The sequence below is a fragment of the Dendrobium catenatum genome, unplaced genomic scaffold (assembly GCF_001605985.2).
Source record: "Dendrobium catenatum unplaced genomic scaffold, ASM160598v2 fragScaff_scaffold_459, whole genome shotgun sequence".
Classification (NCBI taxonomy): Eukaryota; Viridiplantae; Streptophyta; class Magnoliopsida; order Asparagales; family Orchidaceae; genus Dendrobium; species Dendrobium catenatum.
The window spans coordinates 1,160,713-1,179,943 of NW_021318921.1; the positions used below are offsets into that span (position 1 = coordinate 1,160,713).

Consider the following 19,231-nt stretch of genomic DNA (forward strand, 5'->3'; position numbering starts at 1 on the left):
AGCGTGCTTTAAAGTATAAGAAAGCTGTCCCAAACGAAGTCCTTTTAACTGAGGGACTTGTAGGCGAAAGTGGGAAGTGTAAATAAACCAAGGAATGGACGAAATAGCCTAATGCATTATTGATAGGATTTACACTAGTCCCACATTGAATCAGCGTGTGTCATACACAAAGTAATCTTATTTCCGGATATGTTTGTATTTACTTTTTTTTCGCTCATAAAAAATTATATGTGAAACTAGTTTCCATTAGATGATCAATTTAAGTCTCATATATGATTAGCTATCACATGAGATGATATAACTGAATATTCTTGGGAATTCAATGATATTAATGATGGTATAATCTAAAATAAATTGAAAGATAGTGTAACGTAAGTCTATATTATGTTGGTTATCATATTATTTAGAGATTGCTAGTTTTTTTTTTTTCTTTTTATTCCCTTTTTTCCATGTTTATTTGACATAATTGACCGTACATTTATTTCTCTCTGTCGCCAATTTATTACTAAATTGAATGGATGGTTAGGATTAAGCTTAAGTTTAGGATAGTCATTGAGTTTTAAGTTAAGTGATAATATATTTATAAATAAATGACAAGAGAGGGATTGTATTTTGAATATAATTAATATTTATGCGGTGGAATAAGAGAGGAAAGAGAGAAGGTATAGGGATAGTTGCAATCGCCTCATCACCGCGTGGCGCGCAAGTTTCGGCTTTACTTCTGGTCTTCTTTGTTGTCGCGCTGGTTTTCTCTTCTATATTGCGTTCGTTCGTAGTGGCATTAACTTATTAGTGAAGAGGTCTGTCGTCATGGTGTGTATTTTTCATAAGTTTTCAATATGATTAGGAGACTGCTTAGTCTTTTATAGGTCTTCGTCTAGTGTGTGACATAGTATAGTGGCCTTTAATGCATAATTCATATGTGTTCTATGGGTCAGTTGTCTGGTTGGCTGGAACTGTCTATAATAGTAGCCTAAAATTATTTTATTTATTTTTTAAATTATAATGAGCATAATAATTTTTTTATATTGAGGACAGTGATCAAAGTTATTGCGTCCTAGAATATTCGCAAGCGGAGATGAGGGTGAATTTATATTTTAGCGTCTTACGTTTTGTACGAAGATCCTGCTCACAAACAGATAAGAGAGTTTCGATTATAGAGTTATTAGGGAGATCATAATTTTTATATGGATATACCGCCTGAAAGGGAAAGAATTATGAGTGTCCTAACTCATTTTGAATGAATCCATTATGTTTGGCAATTGATTACAATGAGGCCCTTCCTTAGAATAAGGTCTTGGCTCAATGTAACAAGAATATAGCATCATTTGGGGTGACAAAGCCATAGTTGGCAAGCGATAGTATGGTCGGAAGGACGCTAGTCATATGAGCAGTGGTCGGAAGGAGCCATAAGTCGTGGGGCAACGGGAGGTCAAAGAAAGGTCGTAGTGTTGGCGTTGATTGTTGGAAGTTCATAATCCGGCAGGGCGATGGAGGACGGGAAGGATCGGTAGTTGGATGAGGGTGGTTCAAGACCGTAGTCAGCGGGCGATCGGAGCTCGGAGGAACCGTAGTTGGGGCAATAATGGTTTGAACGACCGTAGTCGCGGGCGAGCGGTGGTTGAAGGCTGTAGCCCGTGGCGGCAACAGTCAGAGAGGGCAGTAGTTGGCGGGCGACGGCGGGTCGGGAGTGAACCATATGTGACAACGAATGGGGTGGAATTTCAAATGGCGGTTAGAAGAAGCTCTGGCAGTGGGCGAGGAGAACGGGCAGAGTTTGTTCATGGGTGTTGCGAGTGGTGGGGTGTGTTTGTGGAGTTTGTCTGTACGGAGGCAGTAAGGTTGCCGGACAGGACAGTGGTTCTCGATTCCAATAGATGGTTTCGTATGAATGAGACAGAAGGTCGGCGTGGCTGTTGGCAGTGTCGAGTTCGAAGCATTGGCGGTAGTATGTCTTTCGGTTCGGTGGTGCGGGAAATAACTTCTAAGGTGGTGGTTTTGTCGGACGGTATGTTCGGGCGAATGGTCTTGGTCAGACGTGTGTGATCGTATTCGGTGAAGCGTGAGCAGTGAAGGTGTCAATGGGTGGTTTGTTGTGCGGGGACTGATCTCGGGATAGTTCTTTCAATTGGGTTTTGTGTGGGGCACTAGGTGGGTTGTTAAGGTTGTGTTGTCGGCGGCGATTGACGGACTGGCAGAAGGTTGGTCGGTCGTTGCTGAAGAACTTTGACGGTGGTTCCAGCAGATCTGCAAAAGTACTGTCGAAGTACAGATTGGCAAAAGATTTGGTGATTGATTGGCGGACCACGAAATGTGCTAAAAAAAAAATATCAGTGGTCGGGGCAGACTGGAAGAAGTTCGACGGTGGTCGGACAGGGGGGGGGGGTGTGGTGGAGGTATGGGGGTGGGGAGTGGGGAGGGGGGGGGGCGTGGGGGGGGTGTGACCGACCAACTTCTGGCAGTCCGTCAATCGCCGCCGAACTTCCACCAGTTTTCCAACCATTGACGAACTTCGGCAGTCCGACAACCACCATTGAACTTCCTCTAGTTCGTCGACCACTACCAGACTTTTGCCCGTCCGTCGACCACCACTAGAGTTTTTCCCGACCGCCGCCGGACTTTCGCATGTTCGTCGACTGCCACCGGACTTCTGTCTATTCATCGTCCATTGGCTGACTGTCGTCGGACTTCTGCTCGTTCGTCGACCATTGACAAACTTCCGCTCGTTCTTCGCCCACTGCCAGAGTTCTTTCTAACCGCCATTGGAATTCCACCCATTCTTTGATCACATATGGTCCTCCCGACCTCCGTCGCCCGCCAACTACTGCCCTTCTGACTGTTGCCCGCCGGCTACAGCCCTTCAACCACCGTCGCCCGCCGACTACGGTCTTCAAACCATTATTGCCCAACTACGGTCCTCCCGAGCTCCGTCGCCCGCTGACTACGGTTCTTCTGACCACCCTCATCCAACTACGATCCTCCCGTCCTCCATCGCCTGCCGATTATGAACTTCCAACCATCAACGCCAACTACGACCTTTTTTACCTCCGTTGCCCACCGACTATGGTCCTTCCGACCACTGTCATATGACTATGGTCCTTCCGACATATATCGCTTGCCAACTATGGCTTTGTCACCCCAAATGATGTATATTTGTTACATTGAGCCAAGACCTTATTCTAAGGAAGGGACTCATTTGTAATCAATTGCAAACATTAATGGATTCATTCAAAATGAGTTAGGCACCATAATTTTTCTCCTTTTCAGGGGTATCCATATAAAAATTATGGTCTCACTTATAAACTCTATAATCAATGCAAACTCTATTATCTTTTTGTTAGCGGGATTTTCGTACAAAACTAAGACGCTAAAACATATCACTCTCTACCGCCGCGAATATTCTAGGACGCAATAACTTTGATCATTGCCTCAATTAAAAAATTATTATGCTCATAATAATTTTAAAAAAAAAAATTAAATAATTTTAAGGCTATTATTATAGACAGTTCGAGCCACCAGAAATTGCCTAGAAAATATATTTGATTAAAGGCCACTTTTATCGTACATAGATAAGACTTAAAAGATGGTTCTAATTTTGAATTAGAAATAATGACGATTTTTAATAAGTTAATGACGAGAGATTAGGAGAGAAAAACCAGCGGACAAAGACAGAAGTAAAGCGATTGCGGCGCGTGATGAGGCGTTGAACTATCCCTAACCTCTCTTTCCTTCTTTTCCACGCTAATATTAATATATTAATCTCCTCTTGTCATTTATTTTTAATTATATTATCTTAAACTTAACACTAATACTAATCATAAACTTAAGCTTAATCCTACCATCATTATTAGTAATTAAATGGCTTAAGGAGAAATAAATGTGGTTAATTATGTAAATAAACTATGGAAAAAGGAGAATAAAAAAGAAAAAAAAAACTAGCATCTCTAATTTGAACCATATATAATAGACTTAGTTAACTATTTTAATTTATTTTAGATATAGCATCATGTATTTTAATATCATTAATTCCCTAAAATATAGTTATATCATCTCATGTGATAGCTAATCATAATGAGCTTAAATTATCATCTAATGGAATATTTCAATATTAATTTTTATGAGCGAAAAAAAGTAAATACAAACATTATCGGAATAAGATACTTTGTGATGACAACGCGATCAATGTTGGGGACTAGTTGTAAATCTATAATAATGCATTAGGTTTCGTCCATTCCTTGTTTATTTCACTTCAATTTTCGCTACAAGTCACTCTTCAGTTAAGGCTTCGTTTGTGACAGCTTTCTTATTACTTTTTAAAGCAGCTTCTTAGCACAAAAAATTTTAGTTAAAAAATTTTGTACTAGAAAAATGTTTTAAGAAGCTCTAATAAAGCTGTCCCAAATGAAGACCAAGTCTGCAATTGATGTCTCTATCATCCCTTCTAGCTTCTTCTACTCTTGGCTCCTCAGTCTTCTCTCGTCTTGAAGTCTCCCCGTTGTTGCTTTGCCCTCACACTTGATATCAGTAAGCCCTAGGGGTGTAAGTGATTCATGTTGACTCGAGTGCTAGTTCTCAGACTTGGCTTTATAAATGGTTCGTGATATGAGCTCGATAAGCTAATGATTCAAGCTTAAGTAAGTCCTAACTCAACTGGTCAGCCGACTCATTTTAAAAAATATTAATATAAAATATACTTAAAATATATTAAAATCCAAGATTTTAAGTATAAATTTATTAAAAATATTTAAAAAATATATCTCTCTTTTTTTATAACAAATAATTCTTATTATTATATTTTAAATAATAAATAACGCATAATTAATACTCAAAAATAAAGTACATATAATATTGTAATTATGTACTTCATAATATATAAAAGCCCTATGGGCCAATGTGCGTTGGCTAAATTTTCTCTGCTTCGCGAGAAGCTGAGTTCGGAAGTCAGGTTACTTAAGAACTGCACGTGGACGCTTTTTGGTCCTTTGTTTCCTCAGAGGTCCTTTTCAGAGTTTCGCCAGCATCACTGATGACCACCGTGTTCAAAGATCAGTGGGGCCCAACGAGATTTTAACCGCACAACGTAGGTTGAAGAAGTTGCACGCTACGACTTGGAATTTTTATTTTTTATTTTTTTAATTCCCCTCAAATAATTCGAGTGTTTGACGTTATAAATGTTTTTTTTGACTTCATAATTGAAATTTCAGTACTATATTTATTAATTTTTAATTTTTATTAAATTTATTTAAATTTACTAAATTCTCTAAAAAAAAAAAAAAAATCTTTGAGAGATCACCATGAGATCTACGGATTGCCACGATTCCAAGATTTTGTTAAGGGGTTTTTTGTCAAATGTTTCGTTTTCTGAAATTTCACTCTGATGTGAATTTGAAGAACTTTTCTTATAATTTTAAAATTAATTAATGATAAAAGATATATTCTATATAAAATCAATACATAGTATAATTTTTTTATATAATTGAAATTTATTAAATTTATTTTGAGACATATAACCTCTTGATCCTCTAGACTAAGATTTTGTTTGAAATAGTTTTATTATTATTTTTTAAAGTATCTTTTTATTATAAAAAATTTTTGATTAAAAAAATATTTTAAAAAATAATAAGAAAATAATCCCAAACAAAATCTATCACTTCCACTTATCTAGAATTAGCTTGATTACAAATTGATATTTTTTGTAAAAGTTTACATATAGACATTTCATGTTAAAAAGAAAACATATAAATTAATTTATTTTGTAAATAAAAAATAAATGTTCACTATTTAAATATTAAGTAATTTTGAAATACTAACATATATTAAAATTTCATTTGGCAAGCTCCCTCTAGCACATACGTGAAATTATTCTATGCGGTTATCTGATGCTTTTGAATTGTTTACATGTGATGCGTACCAAATGAAGTGGCTCATTTTATTCGCCTAAAGACTGTCCGATGACCGCACAGAATAATCTCTCCGCACATACGCCTAAATTCGCTCTTATCACGTTCCTTACAATGCTCCATACTCAAATATATAAAAAAAGGTCATGATATCAATTTAGTATTTGAACTAATTAATTTTCAAAAAAAAAATAATCTATTATTTCATCAAATATTCATAGATTGGACTCTTTAGAATCTAAAGATATTTATTGGATCAATATCATTGAAATACTATTTTGCCTCAATTATTGCTTGTGGAATTATGATGTTATCATGTCAAAATCTATTGCCCCTCTTAAATTGGCCATTGAAGATATTACTTATCTATATAGAAAACTTTTGGGATCTTATTAGCAAATATGTAGAAGCAAAGTTCAGGCTTCTAGAAAATGCTAGAAGAGCTTTGCTGCCATATTTAAGCAATGACATAGGCAATCGTCATCCAGTTCTTAACATATTTTACTTGGCTGCTTTAGCACTATTTTATGCATATGAAAACTGTTTGAAAAGTATCCGTTTGTGTAAGAAAATTATTTGTCAATGCAGATTTTAAGATTATTAGATTTATTATAAAATAAATGCAATACAAAAATAATCAATCAAAATTTATATTAAAATTAGCTCAAAATAAAATCAACAACTTAAAAATCCATTCTAATTAATTTAGATCAGTATAATCTATTTCAAGTAGAATAAGGGCTCGTTTGGGACGGCGGCACTCTTGCTTTACTTTATAAAAAGTTATGAAATTGTTGTTTGGGGCATCGCGGCAGAACAGCGGCAGAAAAAATTCGCGGCATGCAATTGCTTCACCTTACACTCTCTCCCGCGAGCCGCAGCGGTCCGCTGTTTTCCGAAAAAAAATTACAAAAATCCCCTGCAAATATCCGCGACTACCACCGTCATCCTCCTCAAGCTCTTCCTTGACATGGCTTAACGTGAGATCCTTTGGCCGTTCATGAATGTTATTGGAGAGCAAATAAAGGCCATTTTCTTCCTTCCTATCCACCGTGAGGCTCCTGCCTTTGTTGATCAAGCAACAGAGCAGCAAATCCGGAAGGTCGCGAAATGCGAAAAATCTCTTGAGCACAGTCGTGCTCGTTTCAGATTTTTTTTGTTCTCTTCTTGCTTCCTACGGCGGACCTCCCCATAAGTTATCGCTTCCGTCGCCGTTGTCGTTGCCGTCGCCGCCGCCGTCGCCGTCACTATCTGGCACTGTTCGTGGATGAGCAGCGAAGCAAATTGGAATGTCCTTTTCATCCGTTTCTTTCCTCCAGCTTCTAACCTTCACTGCTCCATTTTCAGGTATCTTTCATCCCTAATTTTATAGAAGTATCAGTCCAATCGAGTTTTTCGTTTATTTTTCTGATTTTCTTCTTACTTTGTATAAATTTTTAATGAAATTTCTGATACGAATCACGCTAGCATTTTGATTTTGAGACGAATAATTTCATTATTTCGCATCGATTTCTTTATGGCGTTGCGTTTTTTATATTTGGTTTCGATTAATTCATGCTGTTTCTGATATTTTATAGACGTCTGTGCTTTAGATTTTGTTTGCCTGGTAGATTAGCGTTAGTTTTGCAGGAAATTTTAATTAGGTTTTGTTAGGGTTTAATTTGTCTCTGTTTGTTCGCCGATGCTTTTTATCTTCTACCCTAATGGATTCAGCTTGTTTATGTTTCCGGATTCGAGGTTTGGTAGATAGGTTTGCTTGCACCCGATTTGTCCGGGAACTGTGCGATTGTTATATTAATTAATGTGGATCAATATATAATCTATTTCGAGTAGAATAAATTATTGAAAACTCACTTTTTTGGAAAACTAAGGTTTTGTTTGGGACAGCTTTTTTACTGTTTCTTAAAACAGTTTTCTAGTAATTTTTGTACTAAAAAATTGCTTTAAGAAGCAGCAAAAAAATCATCCCAAACTAAGCCTAAAGCAAACAATTAGATAAACGATTCATGACTGATCTCGATCATAAACTCAATTTGTTAGCATAGATTTTAGGGTTATATTCACAAAGATCGAGCAATCATAGCAATTATGACTTCATTTGGAATAACTTTTTTACTATTTTTTAAAACAGCTTCATAGTACAAAAACTTTTTGAACTATAATTTTTTGTACTAAAAAATTATTTTAAAAAGCAGCAAAAAAATTATCCCAAAAGAAACATTTGTCAAAAGACCAAACAATCATGTAATGAGAGAAACACCATTTACCTTCCCATGCTATGATGTCTTTACCAAAGAGATGCAGAAAAAAACTATTAGCTGCAGCACAAAAACTGAGAGATAGTTGGATATGACCGCTAATTGATTTTAACAAATATAACAACTTCTTTCATGTGAAAAATGAATAGTTGAGAAGGCTCTGGCAAGCAAAACAGAGATCAGTATCTCCAAATGAAGACAACCAGTAGCATCATTCTTCAGCTTCGTTTTGTGGTATGGAGTTCATTGTCTCCAGGTCTCTCTTGAACTTGTCTTTTAGTTTTTCTATCTCGATGAGGCGTGATTGCTGCAATGCGAACAACAGAATTAATTATGAGAAAGAATGGGATCCATGAAAAGTCCCCCTCAAACTTAAGGAAAAATTCTATAAGATGGTAATGAGACCTGCAATGCTTTATGGTGCCGAATGTTGGTTATTAAAAGAGAAGTATAATACTAAGTTAAGTGTGCAGAGATGAGGATGCTCAGGTGGATGAGTGGTTTTACCCTTAGAGATAGGATACGAAATGAGCATATACGTGAAAAGGTTGGAGTAGCTCCAGTGTAAGATAAGATTAGAGAGTCGTCTTAGATGATTTGGTCACATAAAACGGCGGCCTTCCGATGACCCGGTTAGGAAAGTAGAGGTGTTGATTTGACTTATGTTAAGAAAGGTTTAGAACTAAAAAAGACTTGGTTAGAAAATGTTAAAAATAATCTTTCTTTATTAAATTTAAACGAGAATTTGACTTTTAACATGACACAATGGAGAAAAAAGATTCATGTAGCTGACTCCACGTAGTGGGACAAAGATTTGATGTTGTTGTTGTTGTAATGGGAACCATGAAAATGTGTATTCCTCCTAGCTTTAGATAGATTAGAAATCTGGATCAAATGGAATAAGTGATGCCATTTTTTATCCAAATAGAAAATGAGAAGAGGTTGGCTAGCAGAGCCTACCAACAGAAAATGGAAATTAGTTGCATCAGTCATCCATGATATTGTCTTGTTGTAATTTTCTGTACAGGTTCCCATTTATTATCAATGTTACAAGATGGTTTTCTTAGTTTAGAAAGGATATTCTCTTCTCGAGCTCTCTCTTATGGATCCATTTGATAGCGGTGTTTGGGCAAGCCATTGGGTATAATTTGTAATTAACTAAATTAGAACATGAAGGTCCGCTTGGACGGAAGAGCAAACGCCATGGTTGTTGACTGGACAACAAAGTGGCTCTTAGAAGGCTTTTAGGAGATTAATGACATTAAGAAAGGGATGCTATGATATAGAAGTAGAAATTGAGGCATCCTTTACTGCAACTCTATAGCTAAGTGAGCTAGTGGAGTACACTTGGGATTGAAGACCTATTTAGTTGTTACAAGAAAGAGATAAAATAATGAGATTTAGCTAGCTAGTTATAAGATGAATTTGGCCAAAAACACTACCTTATATAATAAAACATGGGTCGTTACAATTGCTATCAAAACCTGACCTCTTCAGTAAAATGTGTAGCTTGGGGACAAACCAAGCTGGAGGTAGTAGACTTCTGTACTACTTGAATATAACGAGGGTGCTCTTCATGGGTGAAGAATGATTGTTGAGCTAAAGGATTAAACAAGAAGTGACCCCCTAGCATGTTTATTGAACAACAAACTTCTAAGTGATTGTGGCAAATGGGGTGTGGGACATTTCAGCAGCAGATATGCATTTAATTCCACAAAAAAATGAAACCATGTTGGGCTATAAAAGGAAAGAGAGAAACATAATAATTCCCTTTTTATAAAATGTGCATTATCCTTAGCAACTCCACAAGTTAGCCTACATGTAATGGAGTACTCCAAGGACGGTTATCTTTTGTGAAATTCCCGGGGAGAGAGAGAGAGAGAGAGAGAGAGAGGTTCAATTAGGGTTAAGAAAGGCATGCCCAAAACTAAAAATATCTTGCATAGTTTGGCCTCAATTGTTTTAACATATTGATGTAAGAAATTCAAAAACTCTTCTGAAGATGAAAGTCATGTAAACCAACTAAATTTAATGGAAAATCTTGTGCGAGATTAAAATCATGGTTTTACCACAAATTTGAGAGTTTTACACTAAATAAGATGTTCTTTCTTGTGTGGTTGTGTGAGTTATTTTTAGTGAAATATGCTAGATTATCTGATTTTACACCGCGGATTTTTTTTTGGGCGTTCTTTGTAAGATGTTGTTTCAACAAATTTAAACGCCTTTGATCATCACAAGATAATATAGTTGTGATATTCTAGTTGTGGTAATATAGTGATAATCTTTGAGGCAAATTGTTTTTGAATCTCACCTCGGCAATACCCGTAGCAATCATGATTTATGATTCTATGGCTGTTGTGATGAATTTTTTTGTAATGCTTGCTCCTTAGATGAGCTTGTTGCTATTATTAATTAATCTTATAAATTGCTTCCACTTCAGCATCGTGCCTTTTGCTTGTCTTTTGTGGATTAACGTATATATGATGAGCTTATAAATAGATAGTCTATGATATGCAATTAGAAAACTTTGATTTGATAAAACTTATTATTCTAGTTTTCAAATCATAAGAGTACAAGTTAGATATGCGATTCATTTGAGTACAATATAAGCATAACTACTAATTTCAAGGTGAAGTCATTTCCATGTGCTTTCATGAGGCTTGAATTTTTTAGTAAGGGGAATATTTCTCTTGACCTAATTTCTTCTAAATATATTATTATTTGCTTGCTAATATTCTTAATTTTATTCGATTTTCAGATAATAGGGAATCTAAAGAAGGTAAATAAATTATAATTACTCGTATAAATTGTGTGATCCTAATTTCTAGCTAATTTTGTTCAAATATATTCGATAAAAAACTACTATCAACATTTGAATTTCTAATTTCCGTATTGCTACTTTGCACCTAAACAAGATTAGTTTTGATGACTTAAGTGATCTTCAATCAACTAATCCTAAATTACCGCACATGATCTCCATATATCACATCATTATAATTACATTAGGAAATCATAACCTTAAATTATCCAGTGTCAATTTAATATCAAAGCTAAGGGTGATATTTAGCCAACTTCTAGTAAGTTAAGCTCAACTTGAACTAAAAATTGAAACTAAATGTTGGATTTTAACTCAACTTGAAATTAAATCATTTTGATTCTAGTCGAATCATTTTGAAATAATTTGATTTTAAGTTAACTCAAAAATCAAAAATGATTTTATTTAAGTTTATACATAAATAAAATTAGTTAGGCATTAATATGTAAGACACATGCAGTATAAGAGAATTTTTCTTGAAAAACTTTACGAGTAAGCGTGCTTACAATGAAACACTCATAGAATCAACAACATTCTAAAAGTTAAATTAAAAAAAAAAAAGGATAAAACATGAAGAGCCTGATGCAGGATAGGTCGGGCCAGAAAGAACAATAACTTATACACTATTGATTGGGATGTTACAATTGGTATCAAAATCTGACGTCTTCCAATAAAATTTGTGACATGTGGATAAAGCAAACAAAAGTTTATTGATTTGTAATACTCAAATCTAAAGAGGAGTGATATGCCAAGCTAAGAAGTTATCTTTGGGGGCTAAGGACTAGATAATGAACAGCCGCTAATAGTCTTACTAAGATGACAAGCTTGTAAGAGATAAAAGAGAAAGAGATGACCTTAATACCACGTCAAAAGTGGAAGAAAAGATATCAGATTAAAAAAGTAAAGAGTGAGGCCATGATATGCAATACATACGTTTGTGTAATGGGTAGATTTTAGTTAGGTACTCTACAATTAAGACTACAAGTAATGGAGCAATTCAAAAAATTTACGGAAAAAATGATAAAATTGTGAGTATCATAGTAGTATAAGACAGGTTAGGCCAACGCCAACAATAACTTGCAAAGAATGGCCTAGATTGATACATAACTGATGTGTGTTATCCTTTCAAACTATTCTAAAGATAAAAACCATGTAAACCAACTAAATATACAACAACATCAAGCCTTTATCCCACTATATGGGGTCGGCTACATGAATCTTTTTTCTCAATTGTGTCTTGTTAAAAGTTAAAATTTTCATTTAAATCTAATAAAGAAATGTCATTTCTAATATTTTCTAACAAAGTATTTTTAGGTCTACCTCTACCCTTCTTAACACAAGTCAAATCTAATACATCTACTTTCCTAACCAAGTCATCAGAAGACCGTCTTTTTATGTTAGAAAATCATCTAAGGCGACTCTCTCTAATCTTATCTTCCACTGGAACTACTCCAACCTTTTCACGTACATGCTCATTTTGTATCCTACCTCTAAGAGTAAAGCCACTCATCCACCTGAGCATCCTCATCTCTGCAACACAACTTAATATTATGCTTCTATTTTAATGGCCAACATTCTGCACCATAAAGCATTGCATGTCTAACCACCATCTTATAGAATTTTCCCTAAAGCTTGAGGGGGACTTTTCTATCACACAAGCCCGATGCATTCATCCACTTCAACCATCCAACTTGAATTCTACTAATAATATCTCAATCTATTTCACCATCACTATGAACAATAGACTCAAGATATCTAAAATGTGTGCACTTATTAATGACTTGATCGTCCAAAGTCACAATCCCCCCACTAGATCTATTATTATTAAGATTACACTACATATATTAAATTTTAGATCTACTCAAACGAAAACCTTTAGACGCTAAGGTTGATCTCCATAATCCAAGTTTACCTTCAACTCCCTCTATAGTACTATCAACAAGAAGAATCTCATCAACAAAAAAGCATACACCATGGTACAACCTCTTGCAAATTTCTAGTGAGAATATCCTTGACTAAAGCAAAAAGATATGGGCTTAAGGCTGATCCTTGATGTAATCCAACTGAAATAGGAAAATACTTGGCCAACCCATCTTATGTCTAGACACAAGTAATAGCTCCTGCATACATATCCTTAATGACTTGAATATAAGCATTATTAACTCATTTCTTTTCAAGAACTCTCCATAGCACTTCTTTTGGAACTATAATTTATGCTTTCTCTAAATCAATAAATATCACATGTAGATCTTCCTTATTCCCTCTATACTTCTCCATCAACCCTCTCAATAAATGAATAGCTTCAATAGTAGGCCTACCCGGCATGAATCCAAATTGATTTTGAGAAACATTAGTATCACGTCGTAACCTATGCTCCATAACTCTCTCCCAAAGTTTTAAAGTATGACACATCAACTTAATTCCACTATAACTCGCATAATCTTGTGCATCACTTTTATTCTTAAAAAGAGGAATGAACAAACTCATTCTCCACTCATATGACATCTTTTTATTCTTCAAAATAATATTTAAAAGTTTGAATGCAAGAAATTCCTTCATCTCCTAAGCATTTCCACACCTCTATTGGGATATCATTAGGTCCAACAGCTTTTTCACACTTCATTTTATTTAAAGTATCTTTAACTTTGGTTTTACTAATATGCCAATAAAAACAAAAAATTTTATTTTCATTTAGGATACTAAGGTCACTAAAGTAAAACAAAAATTTTTATTTTCATTTAGGATACTAAGGTCACTAAAGTCAATCACATTCTCATAATCTTCATTTAAGAGTATATAAAAATATTTCATCCACCTTTGTTGAATATCTTCTTCTAGTAAAAAACACTTTTTGATCTTCATCCTTAATACACTTCACTTGAACTAAATTCTTATTACTCTTATCTCTTTATTTGGCTAACTTATACATATATATTTCACCCTCCTTGGTCTCTAATCTATTATATAAATCATTAAAAGCTAAAATATTTGCATCGCATATTGTTTTCTTAGACTCCTTACAGTCCTCTTTATATATTTCCCAATTATCGAATTTTTTACATCTAAACCAATTTTTATAACAAATCTTCTTATTTATATTTTCTTGAACATTTTGATTCCACCACTAACAATTTTTACTATTAGGAGCTTTTCCTTTTGATAAGCATATCTTTTGCAACATTCTTAATATCACTAGCTACTTTTTCTCACATAATACTAGCTTCCTTATGCACAGAAAAAATCATAAGATCTAATATTTTACTATCAAAAATATTTTTGTTAATATTATTTAAATATTCTCATCTAATCTTAGAACAACATTTTACTTTATTTGTTATTTACTGATCCTTCATCTTAAAGTCCAAAACAAAGAAGTGATGTTTATTATATAAATTTTCACTTGAAATAACTTTATAAAAGAAAATATTAGGAATGACCTTTCTTTATTAGATTTAAACAAGAATTTGACTTTTAATAGGACACAATGGAGAAAAAGGATTCATGTAGCCGACCCCACGTAGTGGGATAAAGGCTTGATGTTGTTGTTGTTGTTGTTGAAATAACTTTATAATCCTTGCAACCTAAATGATCAATTTTTCTTATTAAAAAATAATAAGTCTGCGTTTTATTCTATCTATTCTTATAAATGATGAGATGTCCATCTCTCTTTTTTTTTAATATTAACAATTACAAAATCATAAGCTAAAGAAAAATCTAATATGATCTTACCACCTTTATTAGTCGCTCCAAACTCATAGCCACAATGAATGCTTTTAAAATCATCTACCTCTCTACCAACCGATAAATTTTTTTTCTTTGAAAGCATCTTTTGTATTAATTCTTTTAAGTCATTCTAAAATTTTAATTTTGAACCTATATACAAAACTACTTGAGGAGCATAAGCACTCATAATATTAATAATCTTCGCGTCAACAACAATCTTTAAAGCATAATTTTATCTCTAATTTTATTATTTTTACAACATCATCCTTTAAACTCTTATATATAATCACACATATATCATTTCTAGTATGACTCTTATCAGAATATCAAAGTTTAAATACTAAACTATCAATCTCATTAGCCTTCTCTTCAACCTATTTAGTTTCATGGATGCATAAAATATTTATTTTCCTATGAATCATAATATCTATTAATTTCATTAATTTACCTGTAAAGATACCTATATTCAAAGTTTATATCCTAATTTTAGTTTTATGGACTAATTTCTATGCCCACATATGTCCATGATATGGGAACACTTGCCTATTTAACACTGCACACAAGCGCCGATGCAGCGACCCTTGCACACTTGTTGTATTCAGGTCATACAACGTATCGCTTCCAAGGAATTCCCTAGAATTAACACAATATATTAAATGATTCCAACGTTTAAAATTGCGCAATAAAAGGCGCAAAAACGCCTCAATACCCGAATACGCAATTTTAAACCTTGAATGATTCATATCATGATTATTCGTCAAATTTTACACTAATATTTGACAAGGCACGAATCTAAGGTTCTTACCTCTAATTTGAGCACTAAATATTTTTTTTATGCCATTATATTTGGTTATGATATATATATTTTGTGAAGTGTGCTAGCTTATTCGATTTTACACAGAGGGGTGGATCTTTCAAGGGTTCTCTTTCTAAAAGGTTGTCCCAACAAGTTTAAGTGTCTTTGATCATAATGCAATATTATAGTTGTGGTATTATGGTATTGATCTTTGAGGCAATTTTTCTGCTGCTAGAACTTGTTTTTGCAATACGAAGGGTTTGTGAAATTATGATTCTTCTATTATGCCTTTACACCGTAGATGAGCTTGCTGTTAAGGTTTTTTTTTTTTTTTTTTTAATCTATCATTTCATTTTGGTGTCATGCCTTTCACCTGTCTGTTGAGAATTATACTAAGAATAATGATAATATGTATAGATAGTTTGAGGCATTCAAATTGAATTTAATTTTCATTAATTAGATTTCTAACATGCCTTTTTTTTTCAAAATAGAGAGCACTAAGAAAACCAACATCAAATTATGTACATGTACTAAAATAACGAATGAAAAAAACTAACTAGTACAAGGAGAAGACAAACCAATATTAATATTTTAGCATCTCAATATAAATTAATCCATGAATGAGAAGTTTCTAAATTAACACGCTGGAGAACGTAATTGGATGGCACTGATTAAACAAAATTTCATGTTCTAGTTTAAGATCTAGTGAGTGTGTTGTATGTTATTCCTTCAAGTGTAGCGAAAATGCAACTACCCAAGTTAGACATATCTAGTGCATCATAATGACAAACTTATGTGTAATGACCTGTAGAATACTTGATAAGAAGTGCATGATTTATTTGATGAATAATAAATGATACAACAACAACAACAACATCATCAAATTTTTATCCCACTATGCGGGAGGGAGGGATGAATGATAAATGATATATTTATCGAATCAATTTTTTTGTCAAACCAGGCATATTGACGTAGCACCTATCCTTGCAGTAATTTTCCTATATTTTGATCTCACCTCAACCCACTCAAAATTTCTAGCTCTATTCTTTTTGCTTCACTCATAGATTGTAGATTCAAAGTGTTCTTCTTTAGTTATAACTATGCCTTAGACAGAACTGTCCCTATTATTTCTCCTTTCCATGATTCCAGATAAGCATCGTGCCAACTTTTCTATCGTGGGTTGTATGCAATCTTGTAACAGGGAATTTATGGGTTTTCCTCTCTTTTTGTTGCAGATGTGAGTTGTAAATAAAATCAACTTATAGGGAAATGAATTGGTTTGAAATCAATTATAGTGAAAATTGGAATGGAAAAAAGAGTAAATTTTGTTTGGTTCCTAATCAAATGGTAGCAAATGCAATAATTGTATGTGCCCATTCAAAGTAATATTTTTTTCCAAAGTACTCCAGAAATTATGTTGAATATTATACTCCATCACAGTTTTGCAGCAATACAACAAAAGATGATAAAGGTACAATATAGTCAAATGATTTAACTCACAGCTTGCACAATTTCACACAGAAGAGAATCCTCAGTACAACGGAGAAGTGATGTCCAATGTTGCAATAGATCAGATTCTGTAGCTTTTGCTTTCTCGTGTCGAGATTTAGAGGTTTCACCAGTTTTCTCATGTCTGAGAATTTTCCCTTCTAGTATTCTAGCATGTCTTCTGCTAGACTTCAGTGCTAAAAGAAAAAAAAAACATTTAAACAAAGCGAGAAGACACAGTAAAACCGTAAACAAGAAAAGAAAGCTATCCAAATAGAGAGTAAAAATGATACTAATTTTAATGGATACAAGCTTTCTGCTCAAGAAAAAAATAAACAGATTTACCACTCAATCGCCCTCTAGTATCCTGGTACATAAGATCTGACCACATATAAGCAGCTGATAATATAAAAATAGGTTAAAGTTAGGCACAAATTGCAAAATACACCTGTAAATGGTAAATTACAAAAGGGCAAAGTGTTTGAATAATTAGCAGGAAAGAAACCATTAGATTAATAGAGTCACTATTATTGTATAAATAAGGGAAACAAGTGACGGAATATGTGGTTCACCTTTGATACACGAAGAGCATGGACAACTACCACACAGGCTTACATTTTGGAACTTTTCATGAGCTAATCTCTCTCCAATGTCAGTTTTATTTTTGCTCGGAAATGACCAATCAAATCTAGTATGATCTGAAATTGTAGGCTCCTCATGATCCTTGACTGGATGAACTGGATGCCTTAAGAAGCTTTCGCCCAATCCAAAAGTTTCTTTTGGTTCATCAGACTCTGTTGATATATCATCATCTTCACTGTTACAAATGGCCACAGGACCTATGGATGAATCACCTGCATCACTATTAAATCTGGATATTTGACCAGAAGAAGAACCTCTTAAGCTTAACTCTTCAACAAGCCTTTCTCCCTGTGATTCAGCATTTCCTTTGGAGGACTGTGAATCATATTGTTGAGCATTCGAAAAAAGAAATTTCCCCTTAACATGCCTAAAAGCTTCGTAAGCTTTTGGTGGGTGAATAACTTCATTCTCGCCCTTATCATAAATCCGCATGCCTAGTAATAAAGGTCTTTTGCGTTTTCTATCGCTGGCATGATTAATACCTGTCAGAGCTTGCTCGTCAGCTGGTGGGCAGGCCCTAGTTCCTTCAGTGTTGGTGATATCTCTTAATGTAAGATTGAAAGGAGCTCCATTGTGAGAATCTCCACTATCCATGCAACTATGGAAATAGTGGTTACTTGAAACTGTAGATGATATGATATATGCCTATATAATAAGCAAACTTTGTTTCAAAAACCAAGTACTGCTGAGATTATAGTATTAATTATATTACCTAGAGATAATAAATTATTCAAAAAGAATCAAGTTTCAGGGAAGCAAATTTCCGTTTCAAAATGCAATCAAACAACAACATGCAAAAGGATTTTTTGTAGCAAGCATACAGTAGATTCATAGTCCAATTGATTGTTCGCGCCTCAAAGAATGGTAAACGCTTGATATAGATGATCAAAAAGAAACTGATATCGGAATGGTTAAGACACCAAAGCGTACTTCTGGAACAAAACATCATTAGATATCGAAGAAGTTTTCTTCGAATTTGGTCCTTCCTATTCATTTTAAATAAGATTTTTTTTTTCTCTGCATAGATATGGAAGAGATCGCAGTCCATCCCAACAGAACGTTGTAAAACAAAGAGAAATCATGTAAAGAACAATTTACAATGAAACAAAAAATCATAGTTTTATAACAAATACTTAGCTAGCTATTAATAGTTAAATTCTGGGTGAAAAAAAGATAAATTCTTTTGTTCTCAAGCACTTGCTGTCAACGGACGCTACCGAGCTGCATTGCCCTCATATGAAAAAGTTTGCATGAGCTCAAAGTCGAGGACCAAACCTGAACAGAAATTATCGCCGGTTTTCTCTGTCAAAGGATTTTTACGGCATCGATCCACAAGAGAGCGCAAACGTTTTCAAACACCGACATCAAGAGAGAAACCAAAAAGAAAAAGGTGAACAAGAGCTCGATCTATCTCTATCTGGATCGCGGCGCTGCGTGCTCCTCTTTTCAAACCCCTTAGGGTTTATCTGTTCGACCTTGCCGGAGAGAGAACTGGCGGGACGTAATTTTAGTTTTCGAAATGCGCGAATACCTAACTAAAGGACCGCGTAGCCGGGGTTGCTCGAAGCCTCGAATGGCTCCTGTGCTCTAATTTATTTTCCTAAAATAT

General features: G+C 34.4%; 1 protein-coding gene across 1 annotated transcript; it reads right to left on the reverse strand.

Moving 5' to 3' along the window:
• Positions 1 to 8,148: 8,148 nt before the first annotated feature.
• Positions 8,149 to 19,191, reverse strand: LOC110112580. Its single transcript, XM_020844855.2, has 5 exons — positions 18,898 to 19,191; positions 17,553 to 18,267; positions 17,326 to 17,379; positions 16,993 to 17,177; positions 8,149 to 8,465 (listed from the first exon to the last, which is right to left on the reverse strand). Exons 2-5 carry the CDS (start codon positions 18,214 to 18,216, stop codon positions 8,370 to 8,372), a joined length of 999 nt encoding a protein of 332 aa, XP_020700514.1. The 5' UTR covers positions 18,217 to 18,267; positions 18,898 to 19,191; the 3' UTR covers positions 8,149 to 8,369.
• Positions 19,192 to 19,231: the final 40 nt, after the last annotated feature.